General features: G+C 43.9%; 1 protein-coding gene across 2 annotated transcripts in view; it reads right to left on the bottom strand.

The window, feature by feature from the left end:
- Window positions 1–899: 899 nt before the first annotated feature.
- Window positions 900–26,065, bottom strand: part of Nr6a1 (nuclear receptor subfamily 6 group A member 1) — a 160,361-nt gene continuing 135,195 nt past the window's right edge. The window contains exons 6-11 of one of the 2 annotated variants that reach the window (XM_057755738.1): window positions 21,492–21,646; window positions 18,287–18,514; window positions 16,820–17,074; window positions 9,760–9,881; window positions 8,184–8,336; window positions 900–5,702 (exon numbers count right to left, since the gene is read on the bottom strand). In XM_057755738.1, the coding sequence (XP_057611721.1) occupies window positions 5,614–5,702; window positions 8,184–8,336; window positions 9,760–9,881; window positions 16,820–17,074; window positions 18,287–18,514; window positions 21,492–21,646 (1,002 nt within the window). In that variant the 3' untranslated portion in view covers window positions 900–5,613. The remainder of the gene's footprint in view (window positions 5,703–8,183; window positions 8,337–9,759; window positions 9,882–16,819; window positions 17,075–18,286; window positions 18,515–21,491; window positions 21,647–26,065) is intronic. The other variant, XM_057755739.1, reaches the window with a different exon arrangement.

Below are 26,065 nucleotides of genomic sequence, written 5' to 3'. Positions count from 1 at the left end.
AGGCTGGGTGTCCCTGTTTCCCGCAGAACAATTTAATAGACTGAGGAGACTCCTCAGGCTTTATCTTGCCATTGGTGAGTCTCCTGTCTTTTCAGGCGACACCCTGCCTAAGTGTGTGAGGACTATAAAATGTCTGGGCTTTGGAACTGGTACATCTGGGTTCATGACACTTTGTGTGTTGCCTCTGGCCATGTCCTTTGACTTTTCAGTCACTATTTGCTCACAACCTACATAAGTTATAAAGAAGCCATACTGGTTTTCTGGAGAGTCATCACGCAGCACCCTGATGTCCCTGACACAGCTGAGCTTCAGATGACTTCTCCCGAACCCTGAACTACTTCCAGTGGCGCTCTTCCCCAAACTCAATTTCTTCATGTTCTTTTGTTTTATAGGATCTTGGAACCAGCTGCAGTGGTGTATAGTTCTCATCCTGGTGACTTTCAGAACCATTCTCATCAGGGAAGCCCCTCCTTTATAGTTTCTTACTACCCGTCCCCATCCCAAGTCACAACGTTCCTCGCAGTACTTCAAAGGTCTAAGTAGCTCCCACCAGGCTATCCCGTAGTTGTGCTTTTTTTCTGGTTGTGAACCTTGTGCAAGTTTTCTCACTGTTCTCAACCTTAGTTTCTTCATCTACAAACCGAGACAATAGTCCTCGAATAAACCTAGTCCTCCTGGTGGTCTAGGTTTATGAAAAAGCAATGCAGTGCCTGGCATACAGCAGGCACTCACTGGTTTCTGAAATTTTAGAGCAGACCATTCTCTGCCAGGCTCTCAGCAACAGAAATGGGTGGTGCTGGCTATGAGCAGAAGTCCATGCCTCAGGACACCCAGCCTACCTCCCCCCCAAGCCCCAGATAAGCTTCACAGACACATGGCATGTGCAGAGGATTCACATTTATTGGTTCAAATACAGTACCTAATGCTTGCTAAACATGCATTTCACACTAACTGGTCACATTTCCAAAGGTAGTCAATTCACAGAACAAGGCCCACCCCTTGCCAGCAGGCAAGTGTGGGAGGTAGCAGAGGGCCTGAGCAGCCTGCAGAGCCCGCCAACTATCATTTGGTCATGCAGGGTTGATGGAGCCAGGCTGGCAGGCAGCCCTTGGCCGGCCCTTTGGGAACAAGGGCTCAGAGACATCCTATTCATCTGATTCCTACTGTGGGAGGACTGGGAGGTAGCCTAAGGTAGGCTCATGATGCACTTGCCATCAGAGCTCCTGAAATCCAAGCTATGGAGCATACATAGGAAGGCCTCTTCCAGGGGTGGCTTGTCCCTAGCTGGGCAGGTGGGAAGAACTCCCCAGATACTGCCCAGACATTACAATGCAGCCACAAGCCCCTATCGCAGGCCTGGGATGGCAACACAGACAAAAACACCAACAGTCCAGGGTTACGTTCCCGACAGAAACATGTAAACAGCATGGGAACGACAGTATTCTTTTCCCACAGACTCCTCAGAGAGGAACCAACCAGGATGTCACTCAAGAGGTAGTTTTTTTTCCCCCATGGAAATCTGAGTCAAACACATTATCACCTATTATATTTCTGCTAAGAAAAAGGTCACCAAAGAGCAAGAGAACCCTTTGGCTGGCAGCGCTGGCTTCAGGGTCTGGAAAACTAGCCCCCACCAGTAGCACATTTTTCTTGGGTTTGCAGTAGGCCCTGGCCTTTCCCACAGCTTCCACTTAAGCCTCCAACTGATACCCATGCAAGCTGGTGTCTGTTTAGGACCACAGCCTGAGAAGAGGACTGGTCCTGGGCAGAAGGGCCAGGCCTCCCAGGAGCACCATAGAAGCTCATGTGCAGGATGGATGAAGACTTGAGGAAGCCCAGACCTAGCCAAGGAGGCAGCCTGCTTCCAGCTCAGTAGACTGTGGCTGCACCCTGAGGAAGCACTCAGGGTTTGACTCCAGGAAAGATGTTACTTGTGGCAGCCAAAAGAGGGCTTTCTGGGGACCCTGTAATTAAATACACATCCCTGAGCTGTGGTCCCAAAAGCGCCTGCTTCAAGGCTGACCAGTTTCCAGCACCTGGTGGAATGATTGCCGTTTTTCATCCTAAGACACAGATAAAACACTACTTCACAGACACTGGGCATGAGGAAAAGGGAGGAGGATCAATGGCAGAGGGGCGTGTGGGTATTCCCATGGACCAAGGTGGGGGAGTCAGTTAATGGGTTTTCTTTCTAAACTTAAAAAAAAAAAAAAAATCAAAGTTTAATAGAAGAACTGGTCGGAAAGGATGAATTTCTTAAAAACTGCAATTTAAAAATTAAAAAGTAACAAAAGAACAGTGTTGCAGAGGCAGAGACACAGAGCAACTGCTCAGCTTTCTGCCCTACGGGAGGCCAGGGCCCCTTTAGTTTAGCTAACCTTGGCCACAACTTAAAGACTGCCTTCTGCCTATCCGTCCCATTACTCAGGAAGTCAAGAACAAACAAGAGAGATGCAGGGCAGCAGGCTAGACAGCTGGCTCAGACCAAGGCAACATGCACTTCCCTGAATAGTGGGGCAAGTCAGAGGTAGGCTACGTGTGGGACGGGCCACTCTGGGTGATGCCTCTGTGTTCTCCTCTCCCTCCTTATTCTATGATGGCCCCTTCAGCTGTCCTAAGCCAGGTGGAGTGCCTGGAGATGAGATAGTTGTAGGGAATTTCTCCAAACTAAGGGCGAGACCAGCAAACCCCGCAAAGGACACTGAAGGTTTGTAATGGGAGCCGGATACAACTACAAAGATCCAAGACTCCAAAAACACAAGAAAAGGAAGGGGATGCCTTTATGTCCTGGCATAGTGCAAGAAGGCTTTTGGGGTATATTTTTTATGGTGGAAAAATTCTCACTCAAAGTGAGTACTTTTAGTGGCCAGGATCAGAAAGGGTAGAAAAAAGAAGAATGAGAAACAATGTGCACAAATTTTTTCCTTTTTCCACTAGCAAAAAGGCTGCCTGTTAACCAAACATTATGGGAAAAAAAAGGCAAAAAACAAGCACACCAAACCTCCCCCTCCAACCTTTCTCTGTGTCCTTCAAACCAAAATCACAAATACATCTAGTGGCTGACCTAATGTCTCCACGCTGCTAGCTGCACTCCTCCCTCTCCTCACCACACCTGAGTCTGCAGCACACTCACTTTACCCTGTTTAAAGATGCCCGTGTCATAAAAGGACCGGGAGCAGAAGACATTAAAGGCGGTCCACAGGTCAGGCTCCAGCTCAGAACACACAGCCACTTGGCTCAGAGATTCTGCAGGGCTCTTGGCAATGAATGGGCTCTTTGTTCTGTGGAATCTGCTGCAAACATTTGTAAAAATGGATTTGTATGATGGCAACTTGCAAACCCTTTCCCCCACTCTACAAATTAACAACTTGCTCTGTTTAATACTACATTATCGGAGAGACATATTCCTGCCTCATCAGAGCTCTGACATTCAACACACCAGGTAAAATGCTAATTTGAAAAGCAATTTCAAAAATTAACAATTTAACAAATGGAGGTCTATGCAAAGAAAGCTGCCGCGCACAGGCACTGTCTCTAAGAGGTGTCTCTGATTTCTAGCTTGAGGAAAGCAGCTGAGACTCTGACCTGGAGCCAAAGAATGTGATCTGCTTGGTTAAATGCAAAAATTCAGGCAAACAAGAAAAATATTGTGAGCTTAGAAACTAAAAGACACATCAACACACACATATCTTTCTACCAACCTGTGAAAAACATTCTGTCTGGAACTTTCCTGAGAAACACATCTCTTTCTTTCTTTCTCAGTGTGGCTAGTGAATAAGACTGAGAAGTAATGCTCTGAGCTTTGGACATCAAGAGACATTGAGTGTCACTTTGCTGGTACCCGTAACATTTTACTAGAGAGAAAAGCTCTAGTGAAGACTACTTAGAATACACAAGATGCAGCAGCCTCCTGGGTAAGTGAACTAGGCTTCACTGGGGTAAAGTAAACAGTTCCTGACCAAAGAGGCTCAAGGAGATGCTGTGGATGCAGCAGGCCAGCCAAGGGATGCACCAGTGAAGCAGCTGTCTGGGGCAGCAACTGTAGGAAGGCCTGCTGAGGGCAAAGAAAGGAAAAGCAGCTCAAACAACTATGACAAGCTAGGTGTAGCCTGAGCCGAAGTCTGGAGGCAGGAACTTTTCCTAGAATGAGGTGGGCAGGCAATAAAGCACAAGGGCTCCAGGCTACATCTGCAGAGGCAGTAGGCAAGCCCTGAGACACATGAGGTAGTTTAAAGCCCCTTTCCCTTCCAGGTACTTCTGGGTCCATCCCTCTAGGCCTCGGTAGACCAAACCACTGATGAGAGTTGAAGGAATAACTGGGGCATCTCTGGGTCTTGGCTTTCTGCTCTAGAGCTCTGGTATACTGATCTCATTTTGGAAATAACAGGAGAGCTTACAACAAAATTTAGGAGTCAAGTATCTGGTTCTTTCTACTGTTTAAAAATGGCAGTTTTATCCATGCGGTGGTGGTGCACACCCTTAATCCCAGCACTCGGAGGGAGAAGCAGGTGGACCTCTGAGTTTGAGGCCAGCCTGGTCTACAGAGTGAGTTTCAGGACAACCAAGGCTACACAGAGAAACCCTTTCTCAAAACAAAAACAAAACAAAACAAAACAAAAAAAAACAAACCCAAAACCAAACCAAACCACCACCACCACCACCAAAATACAAAAACTAAACAAGTTTTAGATTTCGTTCTAAGGATAAGGGTGAGAACAGGGGCTTCCAAAGGAGTCTATTCTTTCAGCAGCCTGGCCTTCATCCTTCTACCCTTTGAGGGAAACAAGTTAAAGGAGAACAAATGAGAAATGACAGAACAGGGCATTTTTCTGTTACCTTTCTAAAGGACAGGGAGTCAAATCTATAGGAGGAGGGATGGAGTCTAAAGAAGGAAGGCCTTGGTAGACTGGGTCAGGAGACTGGGCAATTGGGAGGCAAGTCCTACAGACTGATTTATAGTCAGGACTCTCCCTGGACGAAAACCCGACAGCAGCATTCAACAGACAACAGTGTGTGGGGTGGGAGGGCGCAGCAGAGGGAGGAGCACAAGTTTCTGCCCTTTGGGCTTGTGGGATGAGGTGATGGTTAATCCTCACCAAACATTGAGGGCTAAAATAAAACCTGCTTCTCAAACGTCCTGCCCACCTAGCTAGTAAGTCTCCCTGTACTGTTTTGCTCCTTTGGCATATTTCTCTGGGGCTATAAAAAGGTAGGGTGGTCATGTCCCTGTTTCCATTGAGGTAGTTGTCTTTGTCAGCATTATGGAAATAGTCTACTCACGCCACCCCACCCTCTCCCTCAAAGTACAAAAGAACTATCCTAAACAATGACAACACGGTAACATTAAACATCTTCACATTCTGTAAACTGCAAGGAAATGCATCTGCTGCATTCACACAAAAGCATGTGCATCATGTTGAAGGCCATACATTCAACTCTGTCGTGAAATAAATATATAGAAAAATGAGGTTAAAAACAGACAAACAAACAAATTCTTCTTGTGATGGAGGCAGCTGCTCCACAGTCTCCATCTTGGTCTTCTCTGGCTCTTTCCTCTGGAGCCTGTCCTGCCCGCCCAGGCACGGCTGGCACCGCGGCAGTGCTGGGAACAGGTCACTCCTTCACTGCACTTGTCTTGCAGGAATGCAGTACCACCTTAAAGAGGAGGGGCAGCTGTTCCAGGGGCACATTCACCATCTTTCCTGGATAAAAGGGAAAAAAGGCGTTAGCAGCGGCTACCAGCTAGGGAAGGAAAGCCAGTTTTTTTCTTCTCAGGCTGCTTAATCTCGGTGCAGGACAAAGAAAGGTAAGACAAGTATCAGGAGTACCGGCAAGGTCATAAGGGTTAGATAATGTCAGGGTATCTAGGCTCACACTTGTTCTATGCCAGTTAGTTCAAAGCATTGTCTCATTTAGACTCAATGTTTTTGTGATTGCCTTTTACCCCCTTTTACAGCCAAGGCCCTGAAATGGACAGGGAGTCCTACCGAGCTCTTTGTAGCTAAAATACTATAGGGAACTTGCTTCCTGCAAACTCGCTAACATTCTATAAAACATTGTTCTTCAAAACACAATAACTGATTAATGCAAGTACTAGGGAAGTAGGGGGAAGAGTTATAGGGTCAAATAAATTTGAAATGCCTGGAGATGAAAGAGTTTGACAGGTTTTTTTCACTGATGATTTCTCAGAGCATTAAGCATACAAACAGTGTAAGCAAAATATCTAAGGCTGTAGTTCTCTCTGTCAGTAACTTAGAATGACCTGGAGGACATTAAGAAAATACTGATACTTGGGGCCCATACTGATGAAGCCAGAATGCCTGGAGATGAAAAAACAAAAACAAAAAGGAAACAACAACAACAACAACAACAACAAACCCTACTAAACTAAACCAAACCAACCAGCCAGCCAGCCAGCCAGCCAGCCAGCCAGCCAGCCAGCCAACCAACCAACCAGCCAAACAAACAAACAAAAAACAAAGCTGGGCAGTGGCAGCACACGCCTTTAATCCCAGCACTAGGGAGGCAGAGGCAGGCGGATCTCTGTGAGTTCGAAGCCAGCCTGGTCTACAAGAGCTAGTTCCAGGACAGCTACCAAAAGCTACAGAGAAACCCCGTCTCGAAAATCCAAAAAAAAAAAAGACAAAAAAAAAAACAAAAAAACAAAAACAAAAACCAAAAATCAAAAAACAAAAACACAACAACAACAACAACAACAAAAAGCTGTTTTCAAAAGCTTTCCAGGTGACTGGAAATACGGCCAGGTCCAGTTTATATCTGCCAGACTGCTCTATGGCTCAAGAAATAGAGAAAAAAATTCTGTCAGACTGACATGTTTGGTGTGGGATATCTGTACACTATATGAAGATAGAGTGCTATGATTGGTTCAATAAAAACTGAAACAGTCAATAGCTAGGCAGGAGGTATGGGAGGGACTTCCAGGCAGAGAGAGAGGAAGTAGAAGATAATCAAGATGCAAAGGAGATGCCAACTGGAGAGAGGTGGACATACACAATGAAGGAAAGGTAAAAAGCCATGAGGCAAAACATAGATTAATATATAAATGGGTTAATGTAAATTATAAGAGCTAGTGGGACAAGCCTAAGTTAAAGCTGAGCTTTTATAATTAATAATAAGTCTCCGTGTTGTTATTTAGGCTGGCAGCAGAAAACAAAGTCTGATTATATATGTTTTCCTTCAAAAATTGCATTACTTGGGGGATGGAGAGATGGATCAGCAGTTAAGAGCACCGGCTGCTCTTCCAGAGACCCTGAGTTCAATTCCCAGCAACCACATGGTGGTTCATAGTCATCCATAATGAGATCTGGTGTCCTCTTCTGGCAGAACGTTGTATACATAATAAAGAAATAAATCTTTAAACTTGGCAGTGGTGGTGTGCGCCTTTAAGCCTTTAATGTCAGCACTTGGGAGGCAGAGGCAGGCAGATCTCAGTGAGTTCCAGGACAGTCAGGACTACACAGAGAAACCCTGTGTGTGTGTGTGTGTGTGTGAGTAAAACCTTAAAAAAAATTTTTAAAAATTGTATGACTGCCAGGCAGTGGTGGCGCACGCCTTTAATCCCAGCACTTGGGAGGCAGAGGCAGGCGGATCTCTGTGAGTTCGAGACCAGCCTGGTGTACAAGAGCTAGTTCCAGGACAGGCTCCAAAACCACAGAGAAACCCTGTCTCGAAAAACCAAAAAAAAAAAAAAAAAATTGTATGACTGAATTTTACAGAAACAATCCCAGTGAGTGCTAGACATAGAAAAGAAGAATCCTCACTATATGAAGTAAAGCAACAACAAAGAGCCAAGGTTAGCCGGGCGGTGGTGGCGCACACCTTTAATCCCAGCACTAGGGAGGCAGAGGCAGGCGGATCTCTGTGAGTTCGAGGCCAGCATGGTCTTGCATATAACTTGCATATAAAATTCATTATCTAAAAGTATACAGTTCAGGACATGAAGTGGAGATACTGAGCTTGCTTTCCTCATCCACAGAATAGCTGTACACCATAGGTGCTTGGGAAATGCAAGCTTCTCTTTTCTAAGAGGAAACACTAACTTTCTATTCCAACAGAACTTTTCTGGTAATGGGCCTAGAATGAGCATCCTATGAACCTTGTCATCTCAGCCCGTCGCAAGCTTGGAGAAGCAGGAAGGGAGGATCCTGGACCCAGAATATTACCTGCAATGTATCGGATCTCTGGCAAGCACATCATAAGATCAGGAAAGCGGTTTGGTTGATGTGTGTATTTATATTCAGTGAAATCCTGACAAATGTACCAATACCGCTTATTCAGTTGTTCCAGTTGTGAGGCACTGGTCAGACCCCTGATATCTGTAAACAAAACAAAACAAAATAAAAATCACACAGGGAACAAATAGGATGGTAAACACCAGATTTTTTTTTAAATGAGACATTATTAAACACAGTCATAAAAAAGATCTTTTCTCCTTCTAATGTGGAGAAAGTAAAATCCAGACTCGGTAAATAAGATAAAAATAAATACAAAAAGGGACCTGCAAAGAACAGTCCTTTGTCTGAGCCCTAAGTGTTTAGCTGGGTATCTCCACATTACATCGAGGTCTTAATACAGGGTATGGTGGCACAAACAGGCACCAGAGAACATGGAACAAGGGGCTAGCTCTTTACTCAACAATACTTTGAACTGGAGGTTATCAGATACATTGGTGATAGCATCTCCAGCATCCCTGTGTTTTTACCATTCTATCTTGATTGTAAGTATGCATGTCTCTACCTAAAGTACAGAAGATGAGTAAAGCATACTGTATGTAAATCCTACCCAGTCTTTGAGATCCGCACAGTTCTCCTCCTCTAAGAAGTTGCTGCTCATCTTCCCCACATGCAGTACAATTCATGTGTTGAGTACTATTGGAGTGTATACTCTTCAGGGACCTGGTTTGGTTTTTTTCTCCTCCTTCCCAAACCCTGCTAATATCTTTAATATATGGTATAGGGCTTGGCTAGAGAAGGTATGTAGGTCACCTGATAAATGCATGATGATATACACTAGAGGGCAGAGTGGGGAGCAGTGGTAACAAGGCAGGCATGATCAAGAGTCTCTGGATTGGAAAACTGAAGATAGTAAGACAGAACTTTCAAAGTCACAGGGAACAAAACCACACAGGCCCACTCTAGGAATGGGACATTCATACACTACTTTTGATAAAAACAAAACAAAAACAAAAACAAGAACACACCAATTTTCCTACACAGATTGATTATCAGCAACTACCACGCGTTACTTGTTGGCGATGTGCCCAACCTGACTGGACTCTTCTAACAGAGGAGGAGTCATGTGTACCAGCACTCTTCCTGGAGCATCAGAGCAGCTGCCAGCATGTCAACCACCGTCTTATCGCCAGCAGTTTCATCAGTCACCCTGCTCTTCTTCAGTTGCTGGTAAACTTGGTACATATTTTAAATGACGCATGTTCTGTCCTTGGTGTCTGTGTTTAAATGCATTAAAACTGACTAAACAAAGCAAATCCTCTTCCTTCCTCTGTGAGTTATAGAGATTGTGGCATTTAGATTTCAAGAGAAAAATCCAAAGCATTCCTTACACTGCAGAGGATCAAGTAGGGTGATGACTAGGGGGAGCACAGGGCCTTCCAAGACTGATGATCATGTGGTGTAACAGATTCTGTGACAGTCCTGGAGGTGGAGTTGGGGGTGGGGGCAATGAGGAATTGTACGTGTGTGACACATAAACTGCTGTCCTCACCCACCACCTACTCACCTTGATTCAGGAAGTTAATTGCTTTCATGCAAGCATACTCCTCATTGCTGACCTTCAGCTGATGGAACTTGTGATATAGGTAGATAAGTCGTTCAATCACCTCCATTCCTTCATCACTAAATCTAGACAACAGATAAAGGCTTTTACCTGGGGTACCAATACGAGCAAAGGCCAGTAAGGGGACACAGAGGTTATCTATGATAGGAAAGAAACTCCACTTGGGGGAAATGTCACCCACAGGAAAATCCATGCTCTGTTTGGCAGCCAGTGTAGATTCTGCAAGTTGCTGTTTCCAGGGTTGGGCAGAGTCAAATAAAACCAGGTTCAAATCCAACTGCACCACACAAAGCTCTGAGAGTTTAGGAGGGTTATTTAATAATCCCTGTAAGCTCTGAGATCTCCCTCTGCAAGATGTTTACCTGCTTATGCTAAAGGAAATTTGGGATAGAAACGGAGAAGAATGTGACAATATTAAGATAGAGCTTTTGTGGCGATACAGTCTGCAGTATCAATGACAGCTGCCATGGCGACTCTATGAGAGCCTCAGTCACGGTGTGGAAAACGCTTCTAGTTCTGCTCATTTAGGTTCACTATTTCTAGCAAGGCTAAGACAATATACAATAAAACAATCTTACTGGCATCCCTGACTCAATCCTGGGGAAGGAAACACTTGCTGAGTCTTTCCACCACAAGAGCCTTGTGCTGAGCACCTTCTGTCCATTCTTAACCCTATGAGCGACGGGAAACAATCACTACATCAACACAAGAGGAGAAACAATCACTACATCAACACAAGAGGAGAAACAAGTTCAACATGGAGAAGGGACTGGCCCACCAACACACAGCCAGCTATCGGTGCGATGAGAACCTGGAGCCTGGGCTAGCTTCCCAAAGCTCTTCCAGTCTCTGTTGGTCTGCTTATGCAGAACAGACAGGTTTCTCCAGCTATTTACATGTAACTTCTTTCCACCTGATGAATTCTTACATGACCCCAGGGATATGGGTAGTAAAATAGGTATACAAATCCAACATTAATAGTAAACCATAGTGAAATTCATCTTATTCTTTTATATGTTGGTGTATATATGTGTGTACATGTTTATGTATGTGTGTAAGGGTAGAGGTTGACACTGGGTGTCTTTTACTATTGTTCTCCACTTTATATTTGGGGATAACAGTCTCTAGTTGGATTTGAACCTCACTACTTGGCTAAACTGGCTGGCCAGCAAGTTCTGGGATCTGTCTGTCTCTGCTCTCATTCAGTGCTATGGTTATAAACATTTCCAGATTTTTATATGGGTACAAGTACCTAAACTTAGGGGTCCTCCTACTTACATAGAAAGGATTTACCTACTAAGCCAGTCCCAGTAAATTTATTTTAAGACAGCTTTTTGGCATGTAATTTTATCATTTACTAAAGATAAAACCAAATTTGCAGACTAATGAGATGAATATGCTTATTACTTTTACATGAAGAATTAAGATGCATCCAAGTATTCAACACTGTAGGATACACAAAGTTTATCAGAGTTTCTTTCTTTCTTTCCTTTCTTTCTTTCCTTCCTTCCTTTCTTTCTACAAAATATTATCATTTATAAAGATGTGGTGGTGGACCAGTCACATGAGGAGCAGCGGCAGGTCACCAGAGAGGGAGAGAGAGAGAGAGAGAGAGAGAGACCAAGCCAGCAGATTATACAAAGTCTCACCATATATCCCTGGCTGGCTTAGAACTCACTACATGAAACAGACTGGTCACAAACTTAGAGCTCTGACTCTCTCTCTCTGTGTATATATAATATATATATGTATATCTATATATTCCATATCCTCCTAAAAAAGTATATTAATCAAAATCTCCTTTGCTCATGTGTGGCAAGGCTCAGAGTGGTCACCAACTGTGCTCCTGACATAAAGGCCCTTTCACAGGAATTCTTACTTTCCTGACAACTTGTGAGATGAACCATATTTCTGTATTAGGATAAGGGTGTAGAAAGAGGTGACTCTCTCAAAGTTACATAGTAAGAAAAATTTCCCCAATCCTGTCAAATTCTTAAGTGCCACCTGAAAAAGGCTGCCACATGCTATCCTGTGAAACCTTAAGAGCTTTATGTTCCCATAGCAACTCATCCTGGGGCCTGACCCTAGGAGGTGATGGGTATTTCTGCATAACTAGCATGATGTGCCTTCAAGGAAGCAGTATGCCTAGGGGTGAAGACCACTCCTCATAAAAGTACTTGCTGGCTACCTAAGTTCTTGAGAGAGAAAGGGCCTCAATGGTGGTTCCCTGTAGTATCTGCATGGAGGAGTTGTGATATGCTGAGGTGGGACATAACAAATAAGACGGGGGTGGGGGGCAGAGCTGACATCTGTCTGGTGGTCGAGCAATGCAGGAAGCACAAATAATGCTCTGTCTCTTAATCAGCCCCAGACCTCACTATGGCACGGCAGGACCTGCAGGTGTGTGGCTATCATCCAGACTCTGAGCTGGCAGCACCAAATCTGTTCCTGGCTGTCTTGGCCTGGGGGACACAAAGGAGCTCTGAAGTGCTTGGGCCTGTACACATGCCCAAACCCTGCTCTTTCTCTTGGGGACAGCACACCCCTTCTTCAAATACCTTACAAGAAGCAGCCATCATAGTTCCTTGGCAGTGGTCTCCACTCAGTCTCCACAACTTGGCTGCAAAGCTTTCCTCCACACCCGCATCCCACCCTTTGATAAACAGAGCTGTTCTCTGTTCCACAGCCCGCTTTCTCCTCCAGCCGTTCCTCCTCCACATCTGCCCACTCCACAGTTCTGACGCCCCTGTATTCCCTGTCTACAAATTATCAGTACTCAAAGTCATAAAGTTGAACAAACACACCCATTCTTCTCTTAGGTTTCTATCACACAAACATTCTAGGACAAAGAAAACATTCCTGCCAGGATCCCCCAAACCACTGGACCATTCAGTCAGCAATTGAAGCTGACACTATGTAAGTTATATGCCAACAAGGGGCAGAGAGGAATGGCTCTCTTCCCCATTCATCTCAATGTACCCTCCTCGGCAGCAGTCAGCAGCAGCCACCTTCACATCCACATACAAGCCAGATCACAGCTCCAGGATGCGTTCTACAAAGTCCTTCCTTCTAAGAATCTGGGATAAGGTAATGGCAGAGAGCTCTGACTTTGAAGCACAACAGACCTGCATAGGAATCTTAGCTGTCTTTTTCTACCTTTGTAGCCCTGTATTTTCTTCACTCTGAAATTCAAGGTCCTTATATATAAGTCTCATAGGATGGCAGCAAGGACTCAACAGCAATGTAAGTAAAAACAATGATAAAAACTGGCGCAGCAAATTCCATTGATCATTACGCATTCACAGTATTACTATCATTGTCATTCTCCTGTAATAAGATAACTGGTCAAAAGTGCCCATTAAAGCCTATCTAATGCTAAGCATCTTCTCCAGGGAGTCAAAGGGTGTTGATTAGGGCTGGGAGCGGTCCCCGGCTGGTGCTACAATCTGCTTTAAATCACATTTGTCCACCTCTGTGTCTGATAACAGTCTGATGAGGAGTAGGCACCATAAACTTGATTCAGTATTAAGAAGAAAAAAGGAGCTGGTCGTGCATCATCTGGGAAGCCTTTTCCTGACAGCGGGCACTCACACTCAGGAGCTGTGAAGAAGCAAAGACTGCCTGGGGGAGTAGGAGAAGTGCAGCAAAGGAAGAAAGAGCTATGGCCAATTAGACGCTACACCCTGGGGATGTGGCAGAGAGGGGATGCCTGGCAGTGATTGACCTAACTCCAGAGGCTCAACTTCCAGATCTTATGACTTCACAGGCACCCAGGTCAGACACAGAGTGTCTTATGTCCCCCATCATGCTCTTCCTTCATGCTTCGTCCTGGCTAAGATAACCTGTGCCCACCTGCCTAGCAACTACTCACAGCTTTCCTTACTCACAGACATCCTGCTGACACCTTGCCTCTGACACTGCTAGCTTGGCGTTGTCCTCTCTTTTCATATCACTGTTCTGTCCTTCAGGCATTCTCTGCTTTTCCATGGACACAGAGTAGCCTCTTGTTCAACCATGCTCTAGTCTTAACAGCCACAGAACGCTTTCTCAAATGTAAACCACCCAAGTAATTCCTGTGGTGCAATGCTGCTAACACAATCAAATCCAAATTCCTCTCTCTGGCTTGTTTGTTTGGTTTTGTTTTTAGGCAGAGTCTCACCATGCATTCCAGGCTGTCCTGGAACTTGATTTGCAGACTAGGCTAGCCTTGAACTCAGGGATTCTCCTGCCTCTGCCCAGTTCTGGGACTAAAAGTAAGTGCCACCATGTCCAGCTCTTCTAGGGTCTCTCTGTGTAGTGCTGAAACTTGCTCTGTAGACCAGGCTGGCCTGTCCTGCCTTCATTTTGCTCTCTATACTGTATTTGGAAAATTCTCTCTTCCAAATGCAGCTCAAATGTCTGTTCTTGTGGTAAGCCAAGTATGTAAGTACAGCCATCTTTCCTTAGTCTGGGTTTGAATAGTCCTTATATCCTCAATATCCTTCAATATGACCTTGCATTGTAGATTATATTTGTTACTATAAAATGAGAACTGGGACTCTCAGAGTCAGAAACCATGTCTAAGTTGGGTGTGGTAGTACATAGGTATTATTGTTTTTGTTTTTGTTTTTTTTTTTTTTGGTTTTTCGAGACAGGGTTTCTCTGTAGCTATGGAGCCTGTCCTGGAACTAGCTCTTGTAGACCAGGCTGGCTTCGAACTCACAAAGACTCGCCTGTCTCTGCCTCCCGAGTGCTGGGATTAAAGGCGTGCGCCACCACCGCCCGGCCATAGGTATTATTGAAGCTACTCAGAAGACCAAAGCAAGAACATTCTACAGAGGCAGGCGGATCTCTGTGAGTTCGAGACCAGCCTGGTCTACAAGAGCTAGTTCCAGGACAGGCTCCAAAACCACAGAGAAACCCTGTCTCGAAAAACCAAAAAAAACAAAAACAAAAACAAAAAACATTCTAAATCTGAGGCCTGCCTGGGAAACTTAGTGAGATCTTATCTCAAAATAAATGAAACATAGATAGGGATTCTATCTCAGTGGTAGAGTACTTACATAGCATGTGTAAGGCCTGAGAAAGGAAAGGAGGGAGAGAAGGGAAAAGGAATGAAAGACAAAACCTTATCTACATGGTTTGTGTTCCTAGAATCATTGCCTTCAACAACTCCTAACACATGCAGTGCCTGCAGAGGGCCTGGAAAACCTTCCATCCTGTAGGGAGTGGAACCTAGAGGCTGATTTCACTGCTGCTACAGGGAGTCCATCTCAGGAAGAGCTAGTAGTTCCCAGAAAAACAGGGAGACTGGGCTCCCTGAGGTCAGATATATAAACCAACAACATTACAGCAAGTTTACTGCTGTCCACACAGCTCTTCAATCCAGAGTTATGATCTGGAGGCAGAAATCAGATGGAAACAATGAATTGAGGCTCTAGACAAGGGATCAGGTCACTTGTAAAATTAGATGGCTCTGTTTATAGGATAAAATGTCAGGTAGGTGCACCCTGAAGCCAGTAAGCAAGGAAACACTAGAAAAGCAAAAGAGAGAGCCAGTTCCCAGATTCCCACTCAACTGTGCACAAACTCCTGAAGATCTTAAAGCTTTGCTCCCTGCTTAAGTGTTGCTTTGTTTTATGTAAGGCACAGGATGGTGGGGCTGATGCACCCTAGTCCTGTAAAGAAAATTATGGGAGTTGGTACCCTATCTCCTCCATATCTCATTTATTCTTGTTCTGGGTACCTTTAAGTTGTATGACTTATATTATTTAAACTGTCCAAAAAAAGGTGATTTACTGAAATGTTTAACTGTGAGTTAAGCTACATAAGACATTTCACATTAATAAATTAATAATCCAGAAAAGTTATTGAAACAGATACTTGTTTTTATTTTTTCAAGACAGGGTTTCTCTGTAGCTTTGGAGCCTGTCCTGGAACTAGTTCTTGTAGACCAGGCTGGCCTCGATCCACCTGCCTCTGCCTGCCGAGTGCTGGGATTAAAGGCGTGTGCCACCAACACCCGGCTGATACTTGTTTTAATTTGGAGGTCAGAAATGAAGAGTTTTCCCTTTCGTTTTCCCTAGGTCTTCAAAGAATGTGACTAAAATAGTTCATGGACAGGTTATAGAAGCAGCAGGGAGGAAAAAGGCTGTTCTAGAGGAGGTTAGAGGACGCTGGTTAGTCAGAACGAAAACTTATGGCAGAGAACAGCCAGGAGACCCGTTTGGGTCAGTCCTGTGCTCTTAACATCTCATCCCACCTCAGATACCACGAAAGAGCCAAAGCAGTCAGGCGGAGGCAGGGGATGGGGACGGGAAGCTATGGGACAAGCTCAAGACCAGGCTCTAGATTAAAATCTAAAACCTTTCAGGGTCAGGTTCTCTGAACTTCAACTTTCTCATCTATAAACAAGCACACAATGGCGCTTATGTACTATAAGTTGTAAGAAAGAATCAATATAAAGTTGCCTACAAATGATACCAAGCTGACTCGCAAGTCCAGGTTCCCTTCCCTTGGGGGTTGAGTTTAGATTTTTGTTTTTCTCAGGTATATCATCCCACTAATGCAGGTATAACATTAAAGCAACAGCTTAGCATTCTGCCAATCTGACTGTGTGACACTTATTCATCATCCCTGCCTTGTTGGAGAGATACCTACTCTAAACACAGAACCTGTGATTTGGACAATGACAGGACAGTATTAAAATCCAGGTCCAGCTGCCGGGCGGTGGTGGCGTATGCCTTTAATCCCAGCACTTGGGAGGCAGAGGCAGGCGGATCTCTTTGAGTTCGAGACCAGCCTGGTCTACAAGAGCTAGTTCCAGGACAGGCTCCAAAACCACAGAGAAACCCTGTCTCGAAAAACAAAAACCAAAAAAAAAAAAAAAAAAAAAAAAAAAAAAAAAAAAAAAATCCAGGTCCATGGGATTTAATGTTCCCCTTTGGAGACTAGGTAGCCTTGCCTCACAGGGAGGATGATGGCTTGGTTGCTCAAGATGTCCTCCACAGTCAGCAGCTCTCACCTGTGTAGCTCTTCATCAGACGGCGAGTACTTGGCAGTGACATCAGCCAGCTCCCCAAAGATCTGCTTGCTATAAACTGTGAGGGAAGAGAGCAGGATCAATTCCTGCCATGTAGAGCTTAAGAGGCACGTGTAATCCTTGATTGAGAGCTCGCAGAAGAAAGGCAGCTTCTTGATCCAGGCAATTTGTCTAAAGAGCAACTCGTCGGCCAGGCGGCAAAGCAGAGCAAACAGCTCTGCTTGTGTCACAGCATATCTGGAGGTGGGGACAGGACAGAGAGTGAGGGCAGGAGCAAAGGAGGGGGGGTATTCCTCGAAGGCAGTAGGGCCCTTGCCCTTGACCACCCATTTCCAGTCTCACTCAGCTTCTTATAAAGGGTAGGGCTGGAGTCTGCGAAAAGCTGGGGTGGGAGTGGGGGCACTGATATGATTTTCTGAGAAGAGGCTGCTGAGAGAAAAGGAGGTTTAGAAACTTGTGGAATTATGAGGGGCTATCACTCTTAATGCTGGTGTTCTCTAATGTTTCATGCCCTAGAAGAAATTCTTACTCATTCCTGCTCTAGTTTTGGTAATAAAAATACTAATGCGGTGGGTCTGGAGCATACCTAGTATGAGGAACAACAACCACACATACAAGAAAACAGAAACAAAAACAAAACACAAAGCCAAACAAATCCAAGGGCCAGATTGCTGCAGAGAACAGGCATTCAGAAGCCTTTCCTGTCCTCACTGTGCCCCCTGGTGGTGACAGTTCAGGAACCAGAGTTGCTCAGCCTTTCTAAAAAGCTATTTCTCAGCTCTAGCCCACAGGGGCCTTTGAGTCTCGGCTTTATTCCTCTCAAGGTCCTGGGCCCCCTTGTCATCCTCTTCCTCATTCCTTACATATAAAGGCTCTGGGGGATCCTCCCTTTATGTATTTAAGTCTACTCTTCTGAAACTGGAGCCTAGCTGAGGATCTCAGGATACCTTTTGGGAGGCCTAAGGACTCTAGCAACCCATGTTCTCTACCTAAGAAGTAATGGGTGCAAGAATGGGTGGCCCAGATGATGAACTACGCAGCACCCAAATAGAGCCAAATGCAGACTGAGGTATCTCTTCCACCCATTCAGGTCTGTACCAAAAGCTGCCAGTCACATGCCATTGGTTACTAATGGGCATGTTGGCTAGGTATATAGACAGGTCACAACTGATTATGGTTTGAATGACTTAAAAACCTTAGGCCCGATGTAAAGCTTATTTTGACACAAAACCAACCATTTCAGGGCTTGGTTTACATAGACCCACAAAGAAATGAAGGTTCTTCAATCCCAATTTCATAGGAACTAAAAAGTAACCTGAACTCTCTGAGAAAAGATGCTTAAGGAAACATGAGGGACCAATGCCTTCAGTGACAAAGCTGGGGATACAACTCGTGCATGGTAGGAACATTTTGAAACTAAAGGGACCAAGCAGGGCAGAATTCACTCACCCATCTTCAATCAACATGGGTGTGCCCAACGGCTCCAGGTCTTCGGCTGACATCAGCTGGTGTATTAGACTGTAGGACTGAGGGTCCAAGCTTCGAGCTTGTGGAGGTAGAAGTGGTGAATGACCAGAATAGCTAAAAAGGTGTGGTATGTATTGATAATGTGGAGGCACTGACATCCCCATGTACTGATCCCTGAATGTCATGAATCCATTTAGTTCCACAGACCTACTGGAGAGAAAAACCTCACATCAGGAAAAGTCACGGCAGACTGAGTACATGCTCAAAGGAAAAAGATAGCCAAGGAGTTCTCTGGTCATAAAGTCTGTAACTAGTCAAGTCATGGGGCAAAATTAAAGATTACATGTATGTCTGTCTACCCATTAGATTCCAGCCACGAGACACGGACTCTGTGAGGGTACAGAAGCATGGGGCTCACCATTGGCAAACTCAGTGACCAGCAGTATAGGAGATATAAATAAATAAGGATTGGTTGAAGTCATGCTAGGTAGGTGCTCGGTCATGGTGCTCTATCCTAGTGCTCCCCTACCTTCTAATGTTATATTTGAGATCCTGTCTCTAGGGCTAGTTGCTAGGGCCAACCCTGAATTCATTCTGTAGCCCAGGCAGGTTTTGAAGTTGTCATCCTCCTGCCTCAACCTCCTCAATAGTTGAGACAGTAGGTCTTCACCACCAAGCCCAGACTGAAAGAGTTTTTAATGTATACCAGTAGACTATTGTGACAAAAATGTGTGTTTATATTGTTGTTTTACTGTTAGGAAGACAAAGGCAGAGGGTAGGCTAATGGACTTAATTAGTCCAAAAACCAAATCCTGTACCTGGCATGAAATATAGCCTGAGGTCCTTAAGTTCCTGATCCCTAAAAAGAAAGAACAAGGGAACAAATAATGGAATAAAAAGTTCTAACTGAATATGAAGAGGAAGGCAAGCTCTTCCCTGTTTCCTCTCCTTAGGAGAAATCTAATCATTTTTCTCAATTGACAAAGAAGTTACATCTGTTTATTTATATTTTTCCTGACGCACGTGTGGAGCTTTCCTCTTCCACCGTGTGGCCATCAGGCTTGGCAGCAGGTGCCTTTACCTGGTGAACCATCTCCCCAGCCCATTATTTATCATATTGAAAAATCATTTAGCTTTTCCTAGCTGTATCTCCTATGACTGAGTTTGGCAAACTATAGTTTATAGGCCAGACCTAGCCTAAGACCTATTTTTGGTAAATTGAGTTTTTTATGGCAACAAAGCCACACTCACTGTTTTATACATATGGTGTGTGCAGCTTTTGAGTCACTAAGGCACAGTTGGGGTGCTGGGACCCAGGCCAGATGTAGAAAGTTTAAAATAGTTACTATATGGCCTTTCAAATTTTTGTTTGTCTATTTGGAAACAGGCTCCCTATGTAGTCCTGCCTGTCCTAGTATGACCTTTTATAAAAGGAGGATTTCTTTCTTTTATCATGTACATATATGATGGTGTGTGTGTATATAGGCCTGAGATTTATGTCAAGTACCTCTCTCAATGGTTTTCCACCTTATCCTTCTGAGACAGGGTGTCTAAAAAGACCTGGAGCTTATAAATTCAGTTAAATTAGCTGGCCACTGGGCCCCAGAGGCCACAGCCTCCCTAGTGCTAGAAGGAAACAAAGTCTATATAGTCCTCACTGCACCTGGCTTTTATGTGGGTGCTGGGGATCAAACCTGGGGCCTCATGACTGCAGAGCAAGCACTATACAGCCTGAGCAATCTCCACAGGCCCTACTGTGTGACATCTTATTCTCATTTATTATTTATTTTTTAAAGAAGACTTTATTTATTATGTATACAATACTCTGTGTGTGTGTGTCTGCAGGCCAGAAGAGGGCACCAAACCTCATTACAGATGGTTGTGAGCCACCATGTGGTTGCTGGGAATTGAACTCATGACCTTTGGAAGAGCAGGCAATGCTCTTAACCACTGAGCCATCTCTCCAGCCTCCTATTTATTTATTTTTTTAAAGAGTTATTTATGTTGGGCAGTGGTGGTACATGTCTTTAATCCCAGCACTTGAGAGTCAGAGGCAGGCAGATCTCTGTCAGTTCGAAGCCAGCCTGGTCTACAAGAGCTAGTTTCAGAACAGCCAGGACTGTTATACAGAGAAATCCTGTCTCAGAAAACAAAACAAACAAAAAGATTTATTTATTTATGTATATGAGTGTTCTGTCTGCATGTTTGCCTGCACTTCAAAAGAGGTCATCAGATCCCATTACAGATGCTTGTGAGCCACCATGTGGGTGCTGGGAATTGAACTCAGGACTTCTGAAAGAGCAGTCAGTGCTCTTAACCACTGAGCCATCTCTCCAGAGATTTCAAGAAAATATCTTTAATTCTTTTTTTTAAAAAAAATATTTATTTATTTACTATGTATACAATATTCTGTCTACGTGTATTCCTGCAGGCCAGAAGAGGGCACCAGACCTTACTTATTACAGATGGTTGTGAGCCACCATGTGGTTGCCGGGAATTGAACTCAAGACCTTTGGAAGAGCAGGCAATGCTCTTAACCTCTGAGCCATCTCTCCAGCCCAATATCTTTAATTCTTGTCCTATATGAAAGACTTCTGGGGCAAGGAGCCCTCCATTATAGCTAAAAGCTATACTTACAGCTATTAGCTAACTTAAGATAGCACGATTGCCTCAAGAGGCTTTATTTTTTTTTTTTTAAAGATTTACTTATTTATTATGTATACAGTGTTCTGCCTGTGTGTGTGCCTGCAGGCCAGAAGAGGGCACCAGATCTCATTATAGATGGTTGTGAGTCACCATGTGGTTGCTGGGAATTGAACTCAAGACCTGGTGAATAGCCAGTCTTCTTAACTGCTGAGCCATCTCTCTAGCCCCTGAGACTTTAATCTTCAGTTCCCCAATAACACTGACTCTCGTGAGTCAGAAAAACTGTGAACTTAGTTCTGCAAACAGTGTATTAAAATGTTATTCTGCAAACTGAAGCCTATGTAGGCATGCACAGAAGTGGTGCTTATCAGTCTGAAAAAGAGACTGATGACATTTTGTTTTGGTCTTGGAAGAAGCCTGGGCTTGGAAAGCTGGCCTTGTACCATCCTGGTCCCCAAGAGCCTGGCAGAGGAGCACTCTATCAGAAGTTCTTTGGAGGGCAACTTGCTGGGTGATGATACTGGGCTTGCCTTTAGCTTACCTGGATGACAATGTGGAGCCTGGCGAGGGCTGGTTGCTCTCTGAAGCTCTGTTCCCAGGGGAACTGTGATCGCTGTCACCATGGTTGCTCCAGTGATTGGCTTCTTCCTCAAACTCTTGTCCAGACATGATTCTTTCAATCTCTTCTTCTGATATCTTTGACAAGAAATGGACACATGTTACATCTGATACTGTAGATACCTCCTGTTCTGTCTGTAGGACACCAAGTTTATACTCCAGGTCTCTCACTCTTTGGAGTTCCTTGGCTATGCCCAGTATATCTGGACACAATCTTTGACTTTTCCCTTGCCCATTTACCCTACCTTCCAGTCACAAAGTTTATTCCTCAACTCTTGTCTTTGCATCCTCACTTTCCTAACTGAAACTTCATTCTTCAATGACAATCCCCTATTTGCTCTATCCAATAATGAATGTTATCTCCTTTGTAAAATTATCTAGCATTATTTACTATTCATAACTATATAGATCTGAGAAAAGAAGGGCAGCATCATGGTTAATAGTATAAATTCAGGAAGTACACCATCTTTTGTCAAATCCAGACTTCTGGAAGAAATTTGGTAAAGTTACTGAATTATCTCACGTGAAGTATGTCCATTAGTTTAGTAGATAGAACAAAATCCCCACATCACTGGATTCTTGAGGATTCAGATACTTAGAAAGGGGACTAGCAAGAATAACCATTAAAGAAGCACTGAGAGTTACAATATCATCATCTTTGGGTTGCTTTGTTTGAGACAGGTCTTGTTACAGTGCTCAGGATAGTCTTAAATTCCTAGGCTCAAGAAGTTCTTCTGAGCCGGGCGATGGTGGCGCACGCCTTTAATCCCAGCACAAGGGAGGCAGAGGCAGGCGGATCTCTGTGAGTTTGAGACCAGCCTGGTCTACAAGAACTAGTTCCAGGACAGGCTCCAAAGCCACAAAGAAACCCTGTCTCGAAAAACCAAAAAAAAAAAAAAAAAAAAAAAAAAAAAAAAAAAAAGTCCTTCTGCTTCAATCTTTCAAGTAGCTGAATCTATAGGAGTGTGTCACCAAACTGGGTTGTCATTGCTACAGAACACTCATAGTAACATGGATGACAGGATCTAACAAAGGAGAAGTGTATTAAAAATGGGTATTAAGTAAGTGGTGTTCATCTGTTAAGAACTGACATGGACTTTCACGTGGATTTTCCGGGCAGTGGTGGTGCACACCTTTAATCCCAGCATTTGGGAGACAGAGGCAGGCATAGCTCTGTGAATTCGAGGTTAGCGTGGTCTACAGAGTAAGTTCCAGGACAGCCAGCCAGGACCATTTCACAGAGAAAACCTGTCTCCAAAAACCAAAAACCAAGCCAAACCAAACAAACAAAAACAGAAGGAGAAAAAAAGAATATCACCTAGTCTATTACTCTATTAAATAAAACTTTGAAGAAATTACAGCTCACATAAGTCATATTGTGTGCACCTAGAGGTGGTCAGGGGTATGAGGAAGAAACAGAAATATACTAGAACTTAGCCCAGTACTCTATAGAAAACTATATCTTCTATACAGTTTCTAACTTAGGACTGAGGCCTACCTGGTCACAGTCAACACAGAGCAGACAGAATATAAGTGCTAAGGATTTTATATAATGTTTCTATGGAAACCGCAAAGTCCATTTTCTCCCAGGCTTGTTTGGTTCAGACCTGCACATGGATTTGCTCTGTCATGGTCATAAACAAAAGCTTTCAGAATGCAACACTACAGGAGCAGTGAGATGGCACAGCAGGGAAGTTTGCCATTCCAGCCTGAGGACCTCAGTTCAACCCCTGGAGGCTATGTAAAGGTGTAAGGAGAAAACAAACACCTCCAACAATGAACTGTGGTACTTGTGTGCCTGCATGCACACATCACACATGTGAGCACACAAGGGCACACATATACAAACATATAAAACAATGATAATATTTTTTTTAAATTCATATATTATTCTCTCATTTATCCTGACTCTAGTTTCTGATCACTCCACTCCTCCCAGTAATAATACAGTTTTTTGTTTGTTTGTTTTGCTTTTTTTTTTGTTGTTGTTTTTCAAGACAGGATTTTTCTGTGTAACAGCTTTAGTTGTCCTGGAACTCATTCTGTAGACAAGGCTGGCCTTGAACTCACGGGGATTTGCCAGCCTCTGCCTCCCAAGAGCTAGGAATTAAAGACATGTGCTACCAGTGCCTGGCATAATAAAGTTTAAAAAAAAAAAAAGAACTGAACATTAATGAAAATATGGGACCAGGCAAGAAGGATTTAAGTAGTAGATAAACAAAGGAGCTGGTCTGAAATTATTTGGTGTATACATTGAAATGGAGCAACTGTTTCTGAAAATTAAGTCATATATACCAAAGAAACAAACTCCAGCTTTTCTCTTAATGGTCCTTAGAACCCTGAAATTGTTGTCACTCGAGTGATGGTACTGACAGCAAGAATAGAGTGTGAAGACATGGGCTGGGTGAACAGAGCCAACCCATGAAGGCAGTTTACTCTACCTGGGAGTTGTGACTGCTTTCCCCTGTGAGCACCATAGGACAGTGAGCAATCACTGATACACTGGCTACAGAGAGGACAAAACTTGTTGGAAATGCTTGACCTGGGTTCTAATTTCATTTGTTATTTCCTAGCCAGATGCTCCTGGGAGAGTCAAGTCACTTGAACTCTCTGTGCTTCAGCTTCTCTGCCTGCAAACAGAGGCAATATTACCCCTTTGTAGCTCATGGCTATCCATCACAGGTAGAGCAGAGAAGTATACAGGTCAAAGTCAGACAGACTTGGGAGTTAACCCAAGATAAAGTTATAAAACAGACAGAGAATAGATGCTTAATAAATGGAAACTCCATCTCTCCTTGTTGTTTCTCATGGGTTTTTTTGCTAGTTTGTGTTTTTGTTTTTCGAGACAAGGTTTCTCTGTGGCTTTAGAGCCTGTCCTGGAGCTAGCTATTGTAGACCAGGCTGGCCTCAAATTCACAGAGATCCACCTGCCTCTGTCTCCTTGTTTTTATTAAGACTAGCTAAACACAGATGGGTAGTGATATTGCACGCCTTTAATCCCAGCACTCAGGAAGCAGAGGCAGATGGGTGGATTTCTGTTTGTCTTTTATTCTTTTTATAATTTTATGTATATGAGTACTCTATCCGCACGCCAAAAGAAGGCATCAGATCCCACTATAGATGATTGTAAGCCACCATGTGATTGCTGGGACTTGAACTCAGGACCCCTGGAAGAGCAGTCAGTGCTCTTAACCACTGAGTCATCTCTACAGCTGGTTGTGATGGTACATGATGGTAGAATTTGCTCAAGGAGGCTGAGAAGGAAGACTACAAGGCCAGTCTGAGAGAAACCCTGTCTTGAAAAAAAGAAAAAAGAGAGGCAGAGGCAGGCGGATCTCTGTGAGTTCGAGGCCAGCCTGGTCTACAAAGGGAGTTCCAGGACAGGCTCCAAAGCTACAGAGAAACCCTGTCTCAAAAAACAAAACAAAACAAAAAAAGAATAGCTAAACACAACTGAGAACTTAAAGATCACAGCTGTAACACACTACCCATAAAAACCAAAATAATATGCTTAGCATAAAAACTCAAACATAACTGGGTGGCGGAAGAAAATGTCTTTAAACCCAGCACATAAATGTAGAAAGAATCTCTGAGCCAGAGAACAGCCTGGTCTACAGAGTGAGTTCTAGGATGGACAGAGTTACACAGAGAAACCCTGTCTCAAAAAACCAAAACAACAACAACAACAACAACAACAACATCAACAACAAGAAAAACCCTCAAACACAGTAGCAGGTGAAATGGCTTTTCTAACCACTGGTGTCTTCAGTTCTAAAGGAAACAGCAGGACCTGAGCGTCCCCTGGCAGGGCAGAAGTCTTATGGGCACTAAGAATGCATCAGATGCTACTACAGCAATAGTTCTCAGCCTTTCTAATGCTTCAACTGTACTAAGATACAGTAGCCCGTGTTGTGTGAACCCACCAAATATAATTTGTTGCTACTTCAAAACTGTGATTTTGCTACTGCTATGAATTGTAATATAAATATCTGTGTTTTCTGATACACAATCAACATAAACCAATTCTTTTGCTATAGGCTATCAGGAAACAACCTGAAAAAATTTTTTTGTTTGTTATTTTGAGTCAGGGTTTTTCTGTGTAGCCCAGGCTGTCCTGGCACTCAGAGATTGCCTTCCTCTGCCTCCTAAATGTTGGGATTAAGGGCGCACCTCCCATATGAAAAGAAAATTTTAAGGAAACAATTCCACTTAGAATAGCATAAAAATGTAATAAAGTTAAGAGGATCAAAGACTTACACAGTGACAAGCACAAAACATTGTTAAAAGAAATTACACACTCAGCCAGGCATGGTGGCACACACCTTTAATCCCAGCACCTGGAAGACAGGGGCAAGTGGATCTCTGTGAGTTAGAGGCCAGCCTGGTCTATAAAGTCTCAGGGCAGCTAAGGCTGTTACACGGAGAAACCGGAGCGGTACACTTCCTGGTGTTAAAGCATACTACAGTGTTGCAGTATCAAAACACTGGTACAGGGCT

The sequence above is a fragment of the Chionomys nivalis genome, chromosome 22 (genome assembly GCF_950005125.1).
Source record: "Chionomys nivalis chromosome 22, mChiNiv1.1, whole genome shotgun sequence".
Classification (NCBI taxonomy): Eukaryota; Metazoa; Chordata; class Mammalia; order Rodentia; family Cricetidae; genus Chionomys; species Chionomys nivalis.
Note: the sequence above shows the minus strand (reverse complement) of the source record. Positions and strands in the feature narration are given on the sequence as shown.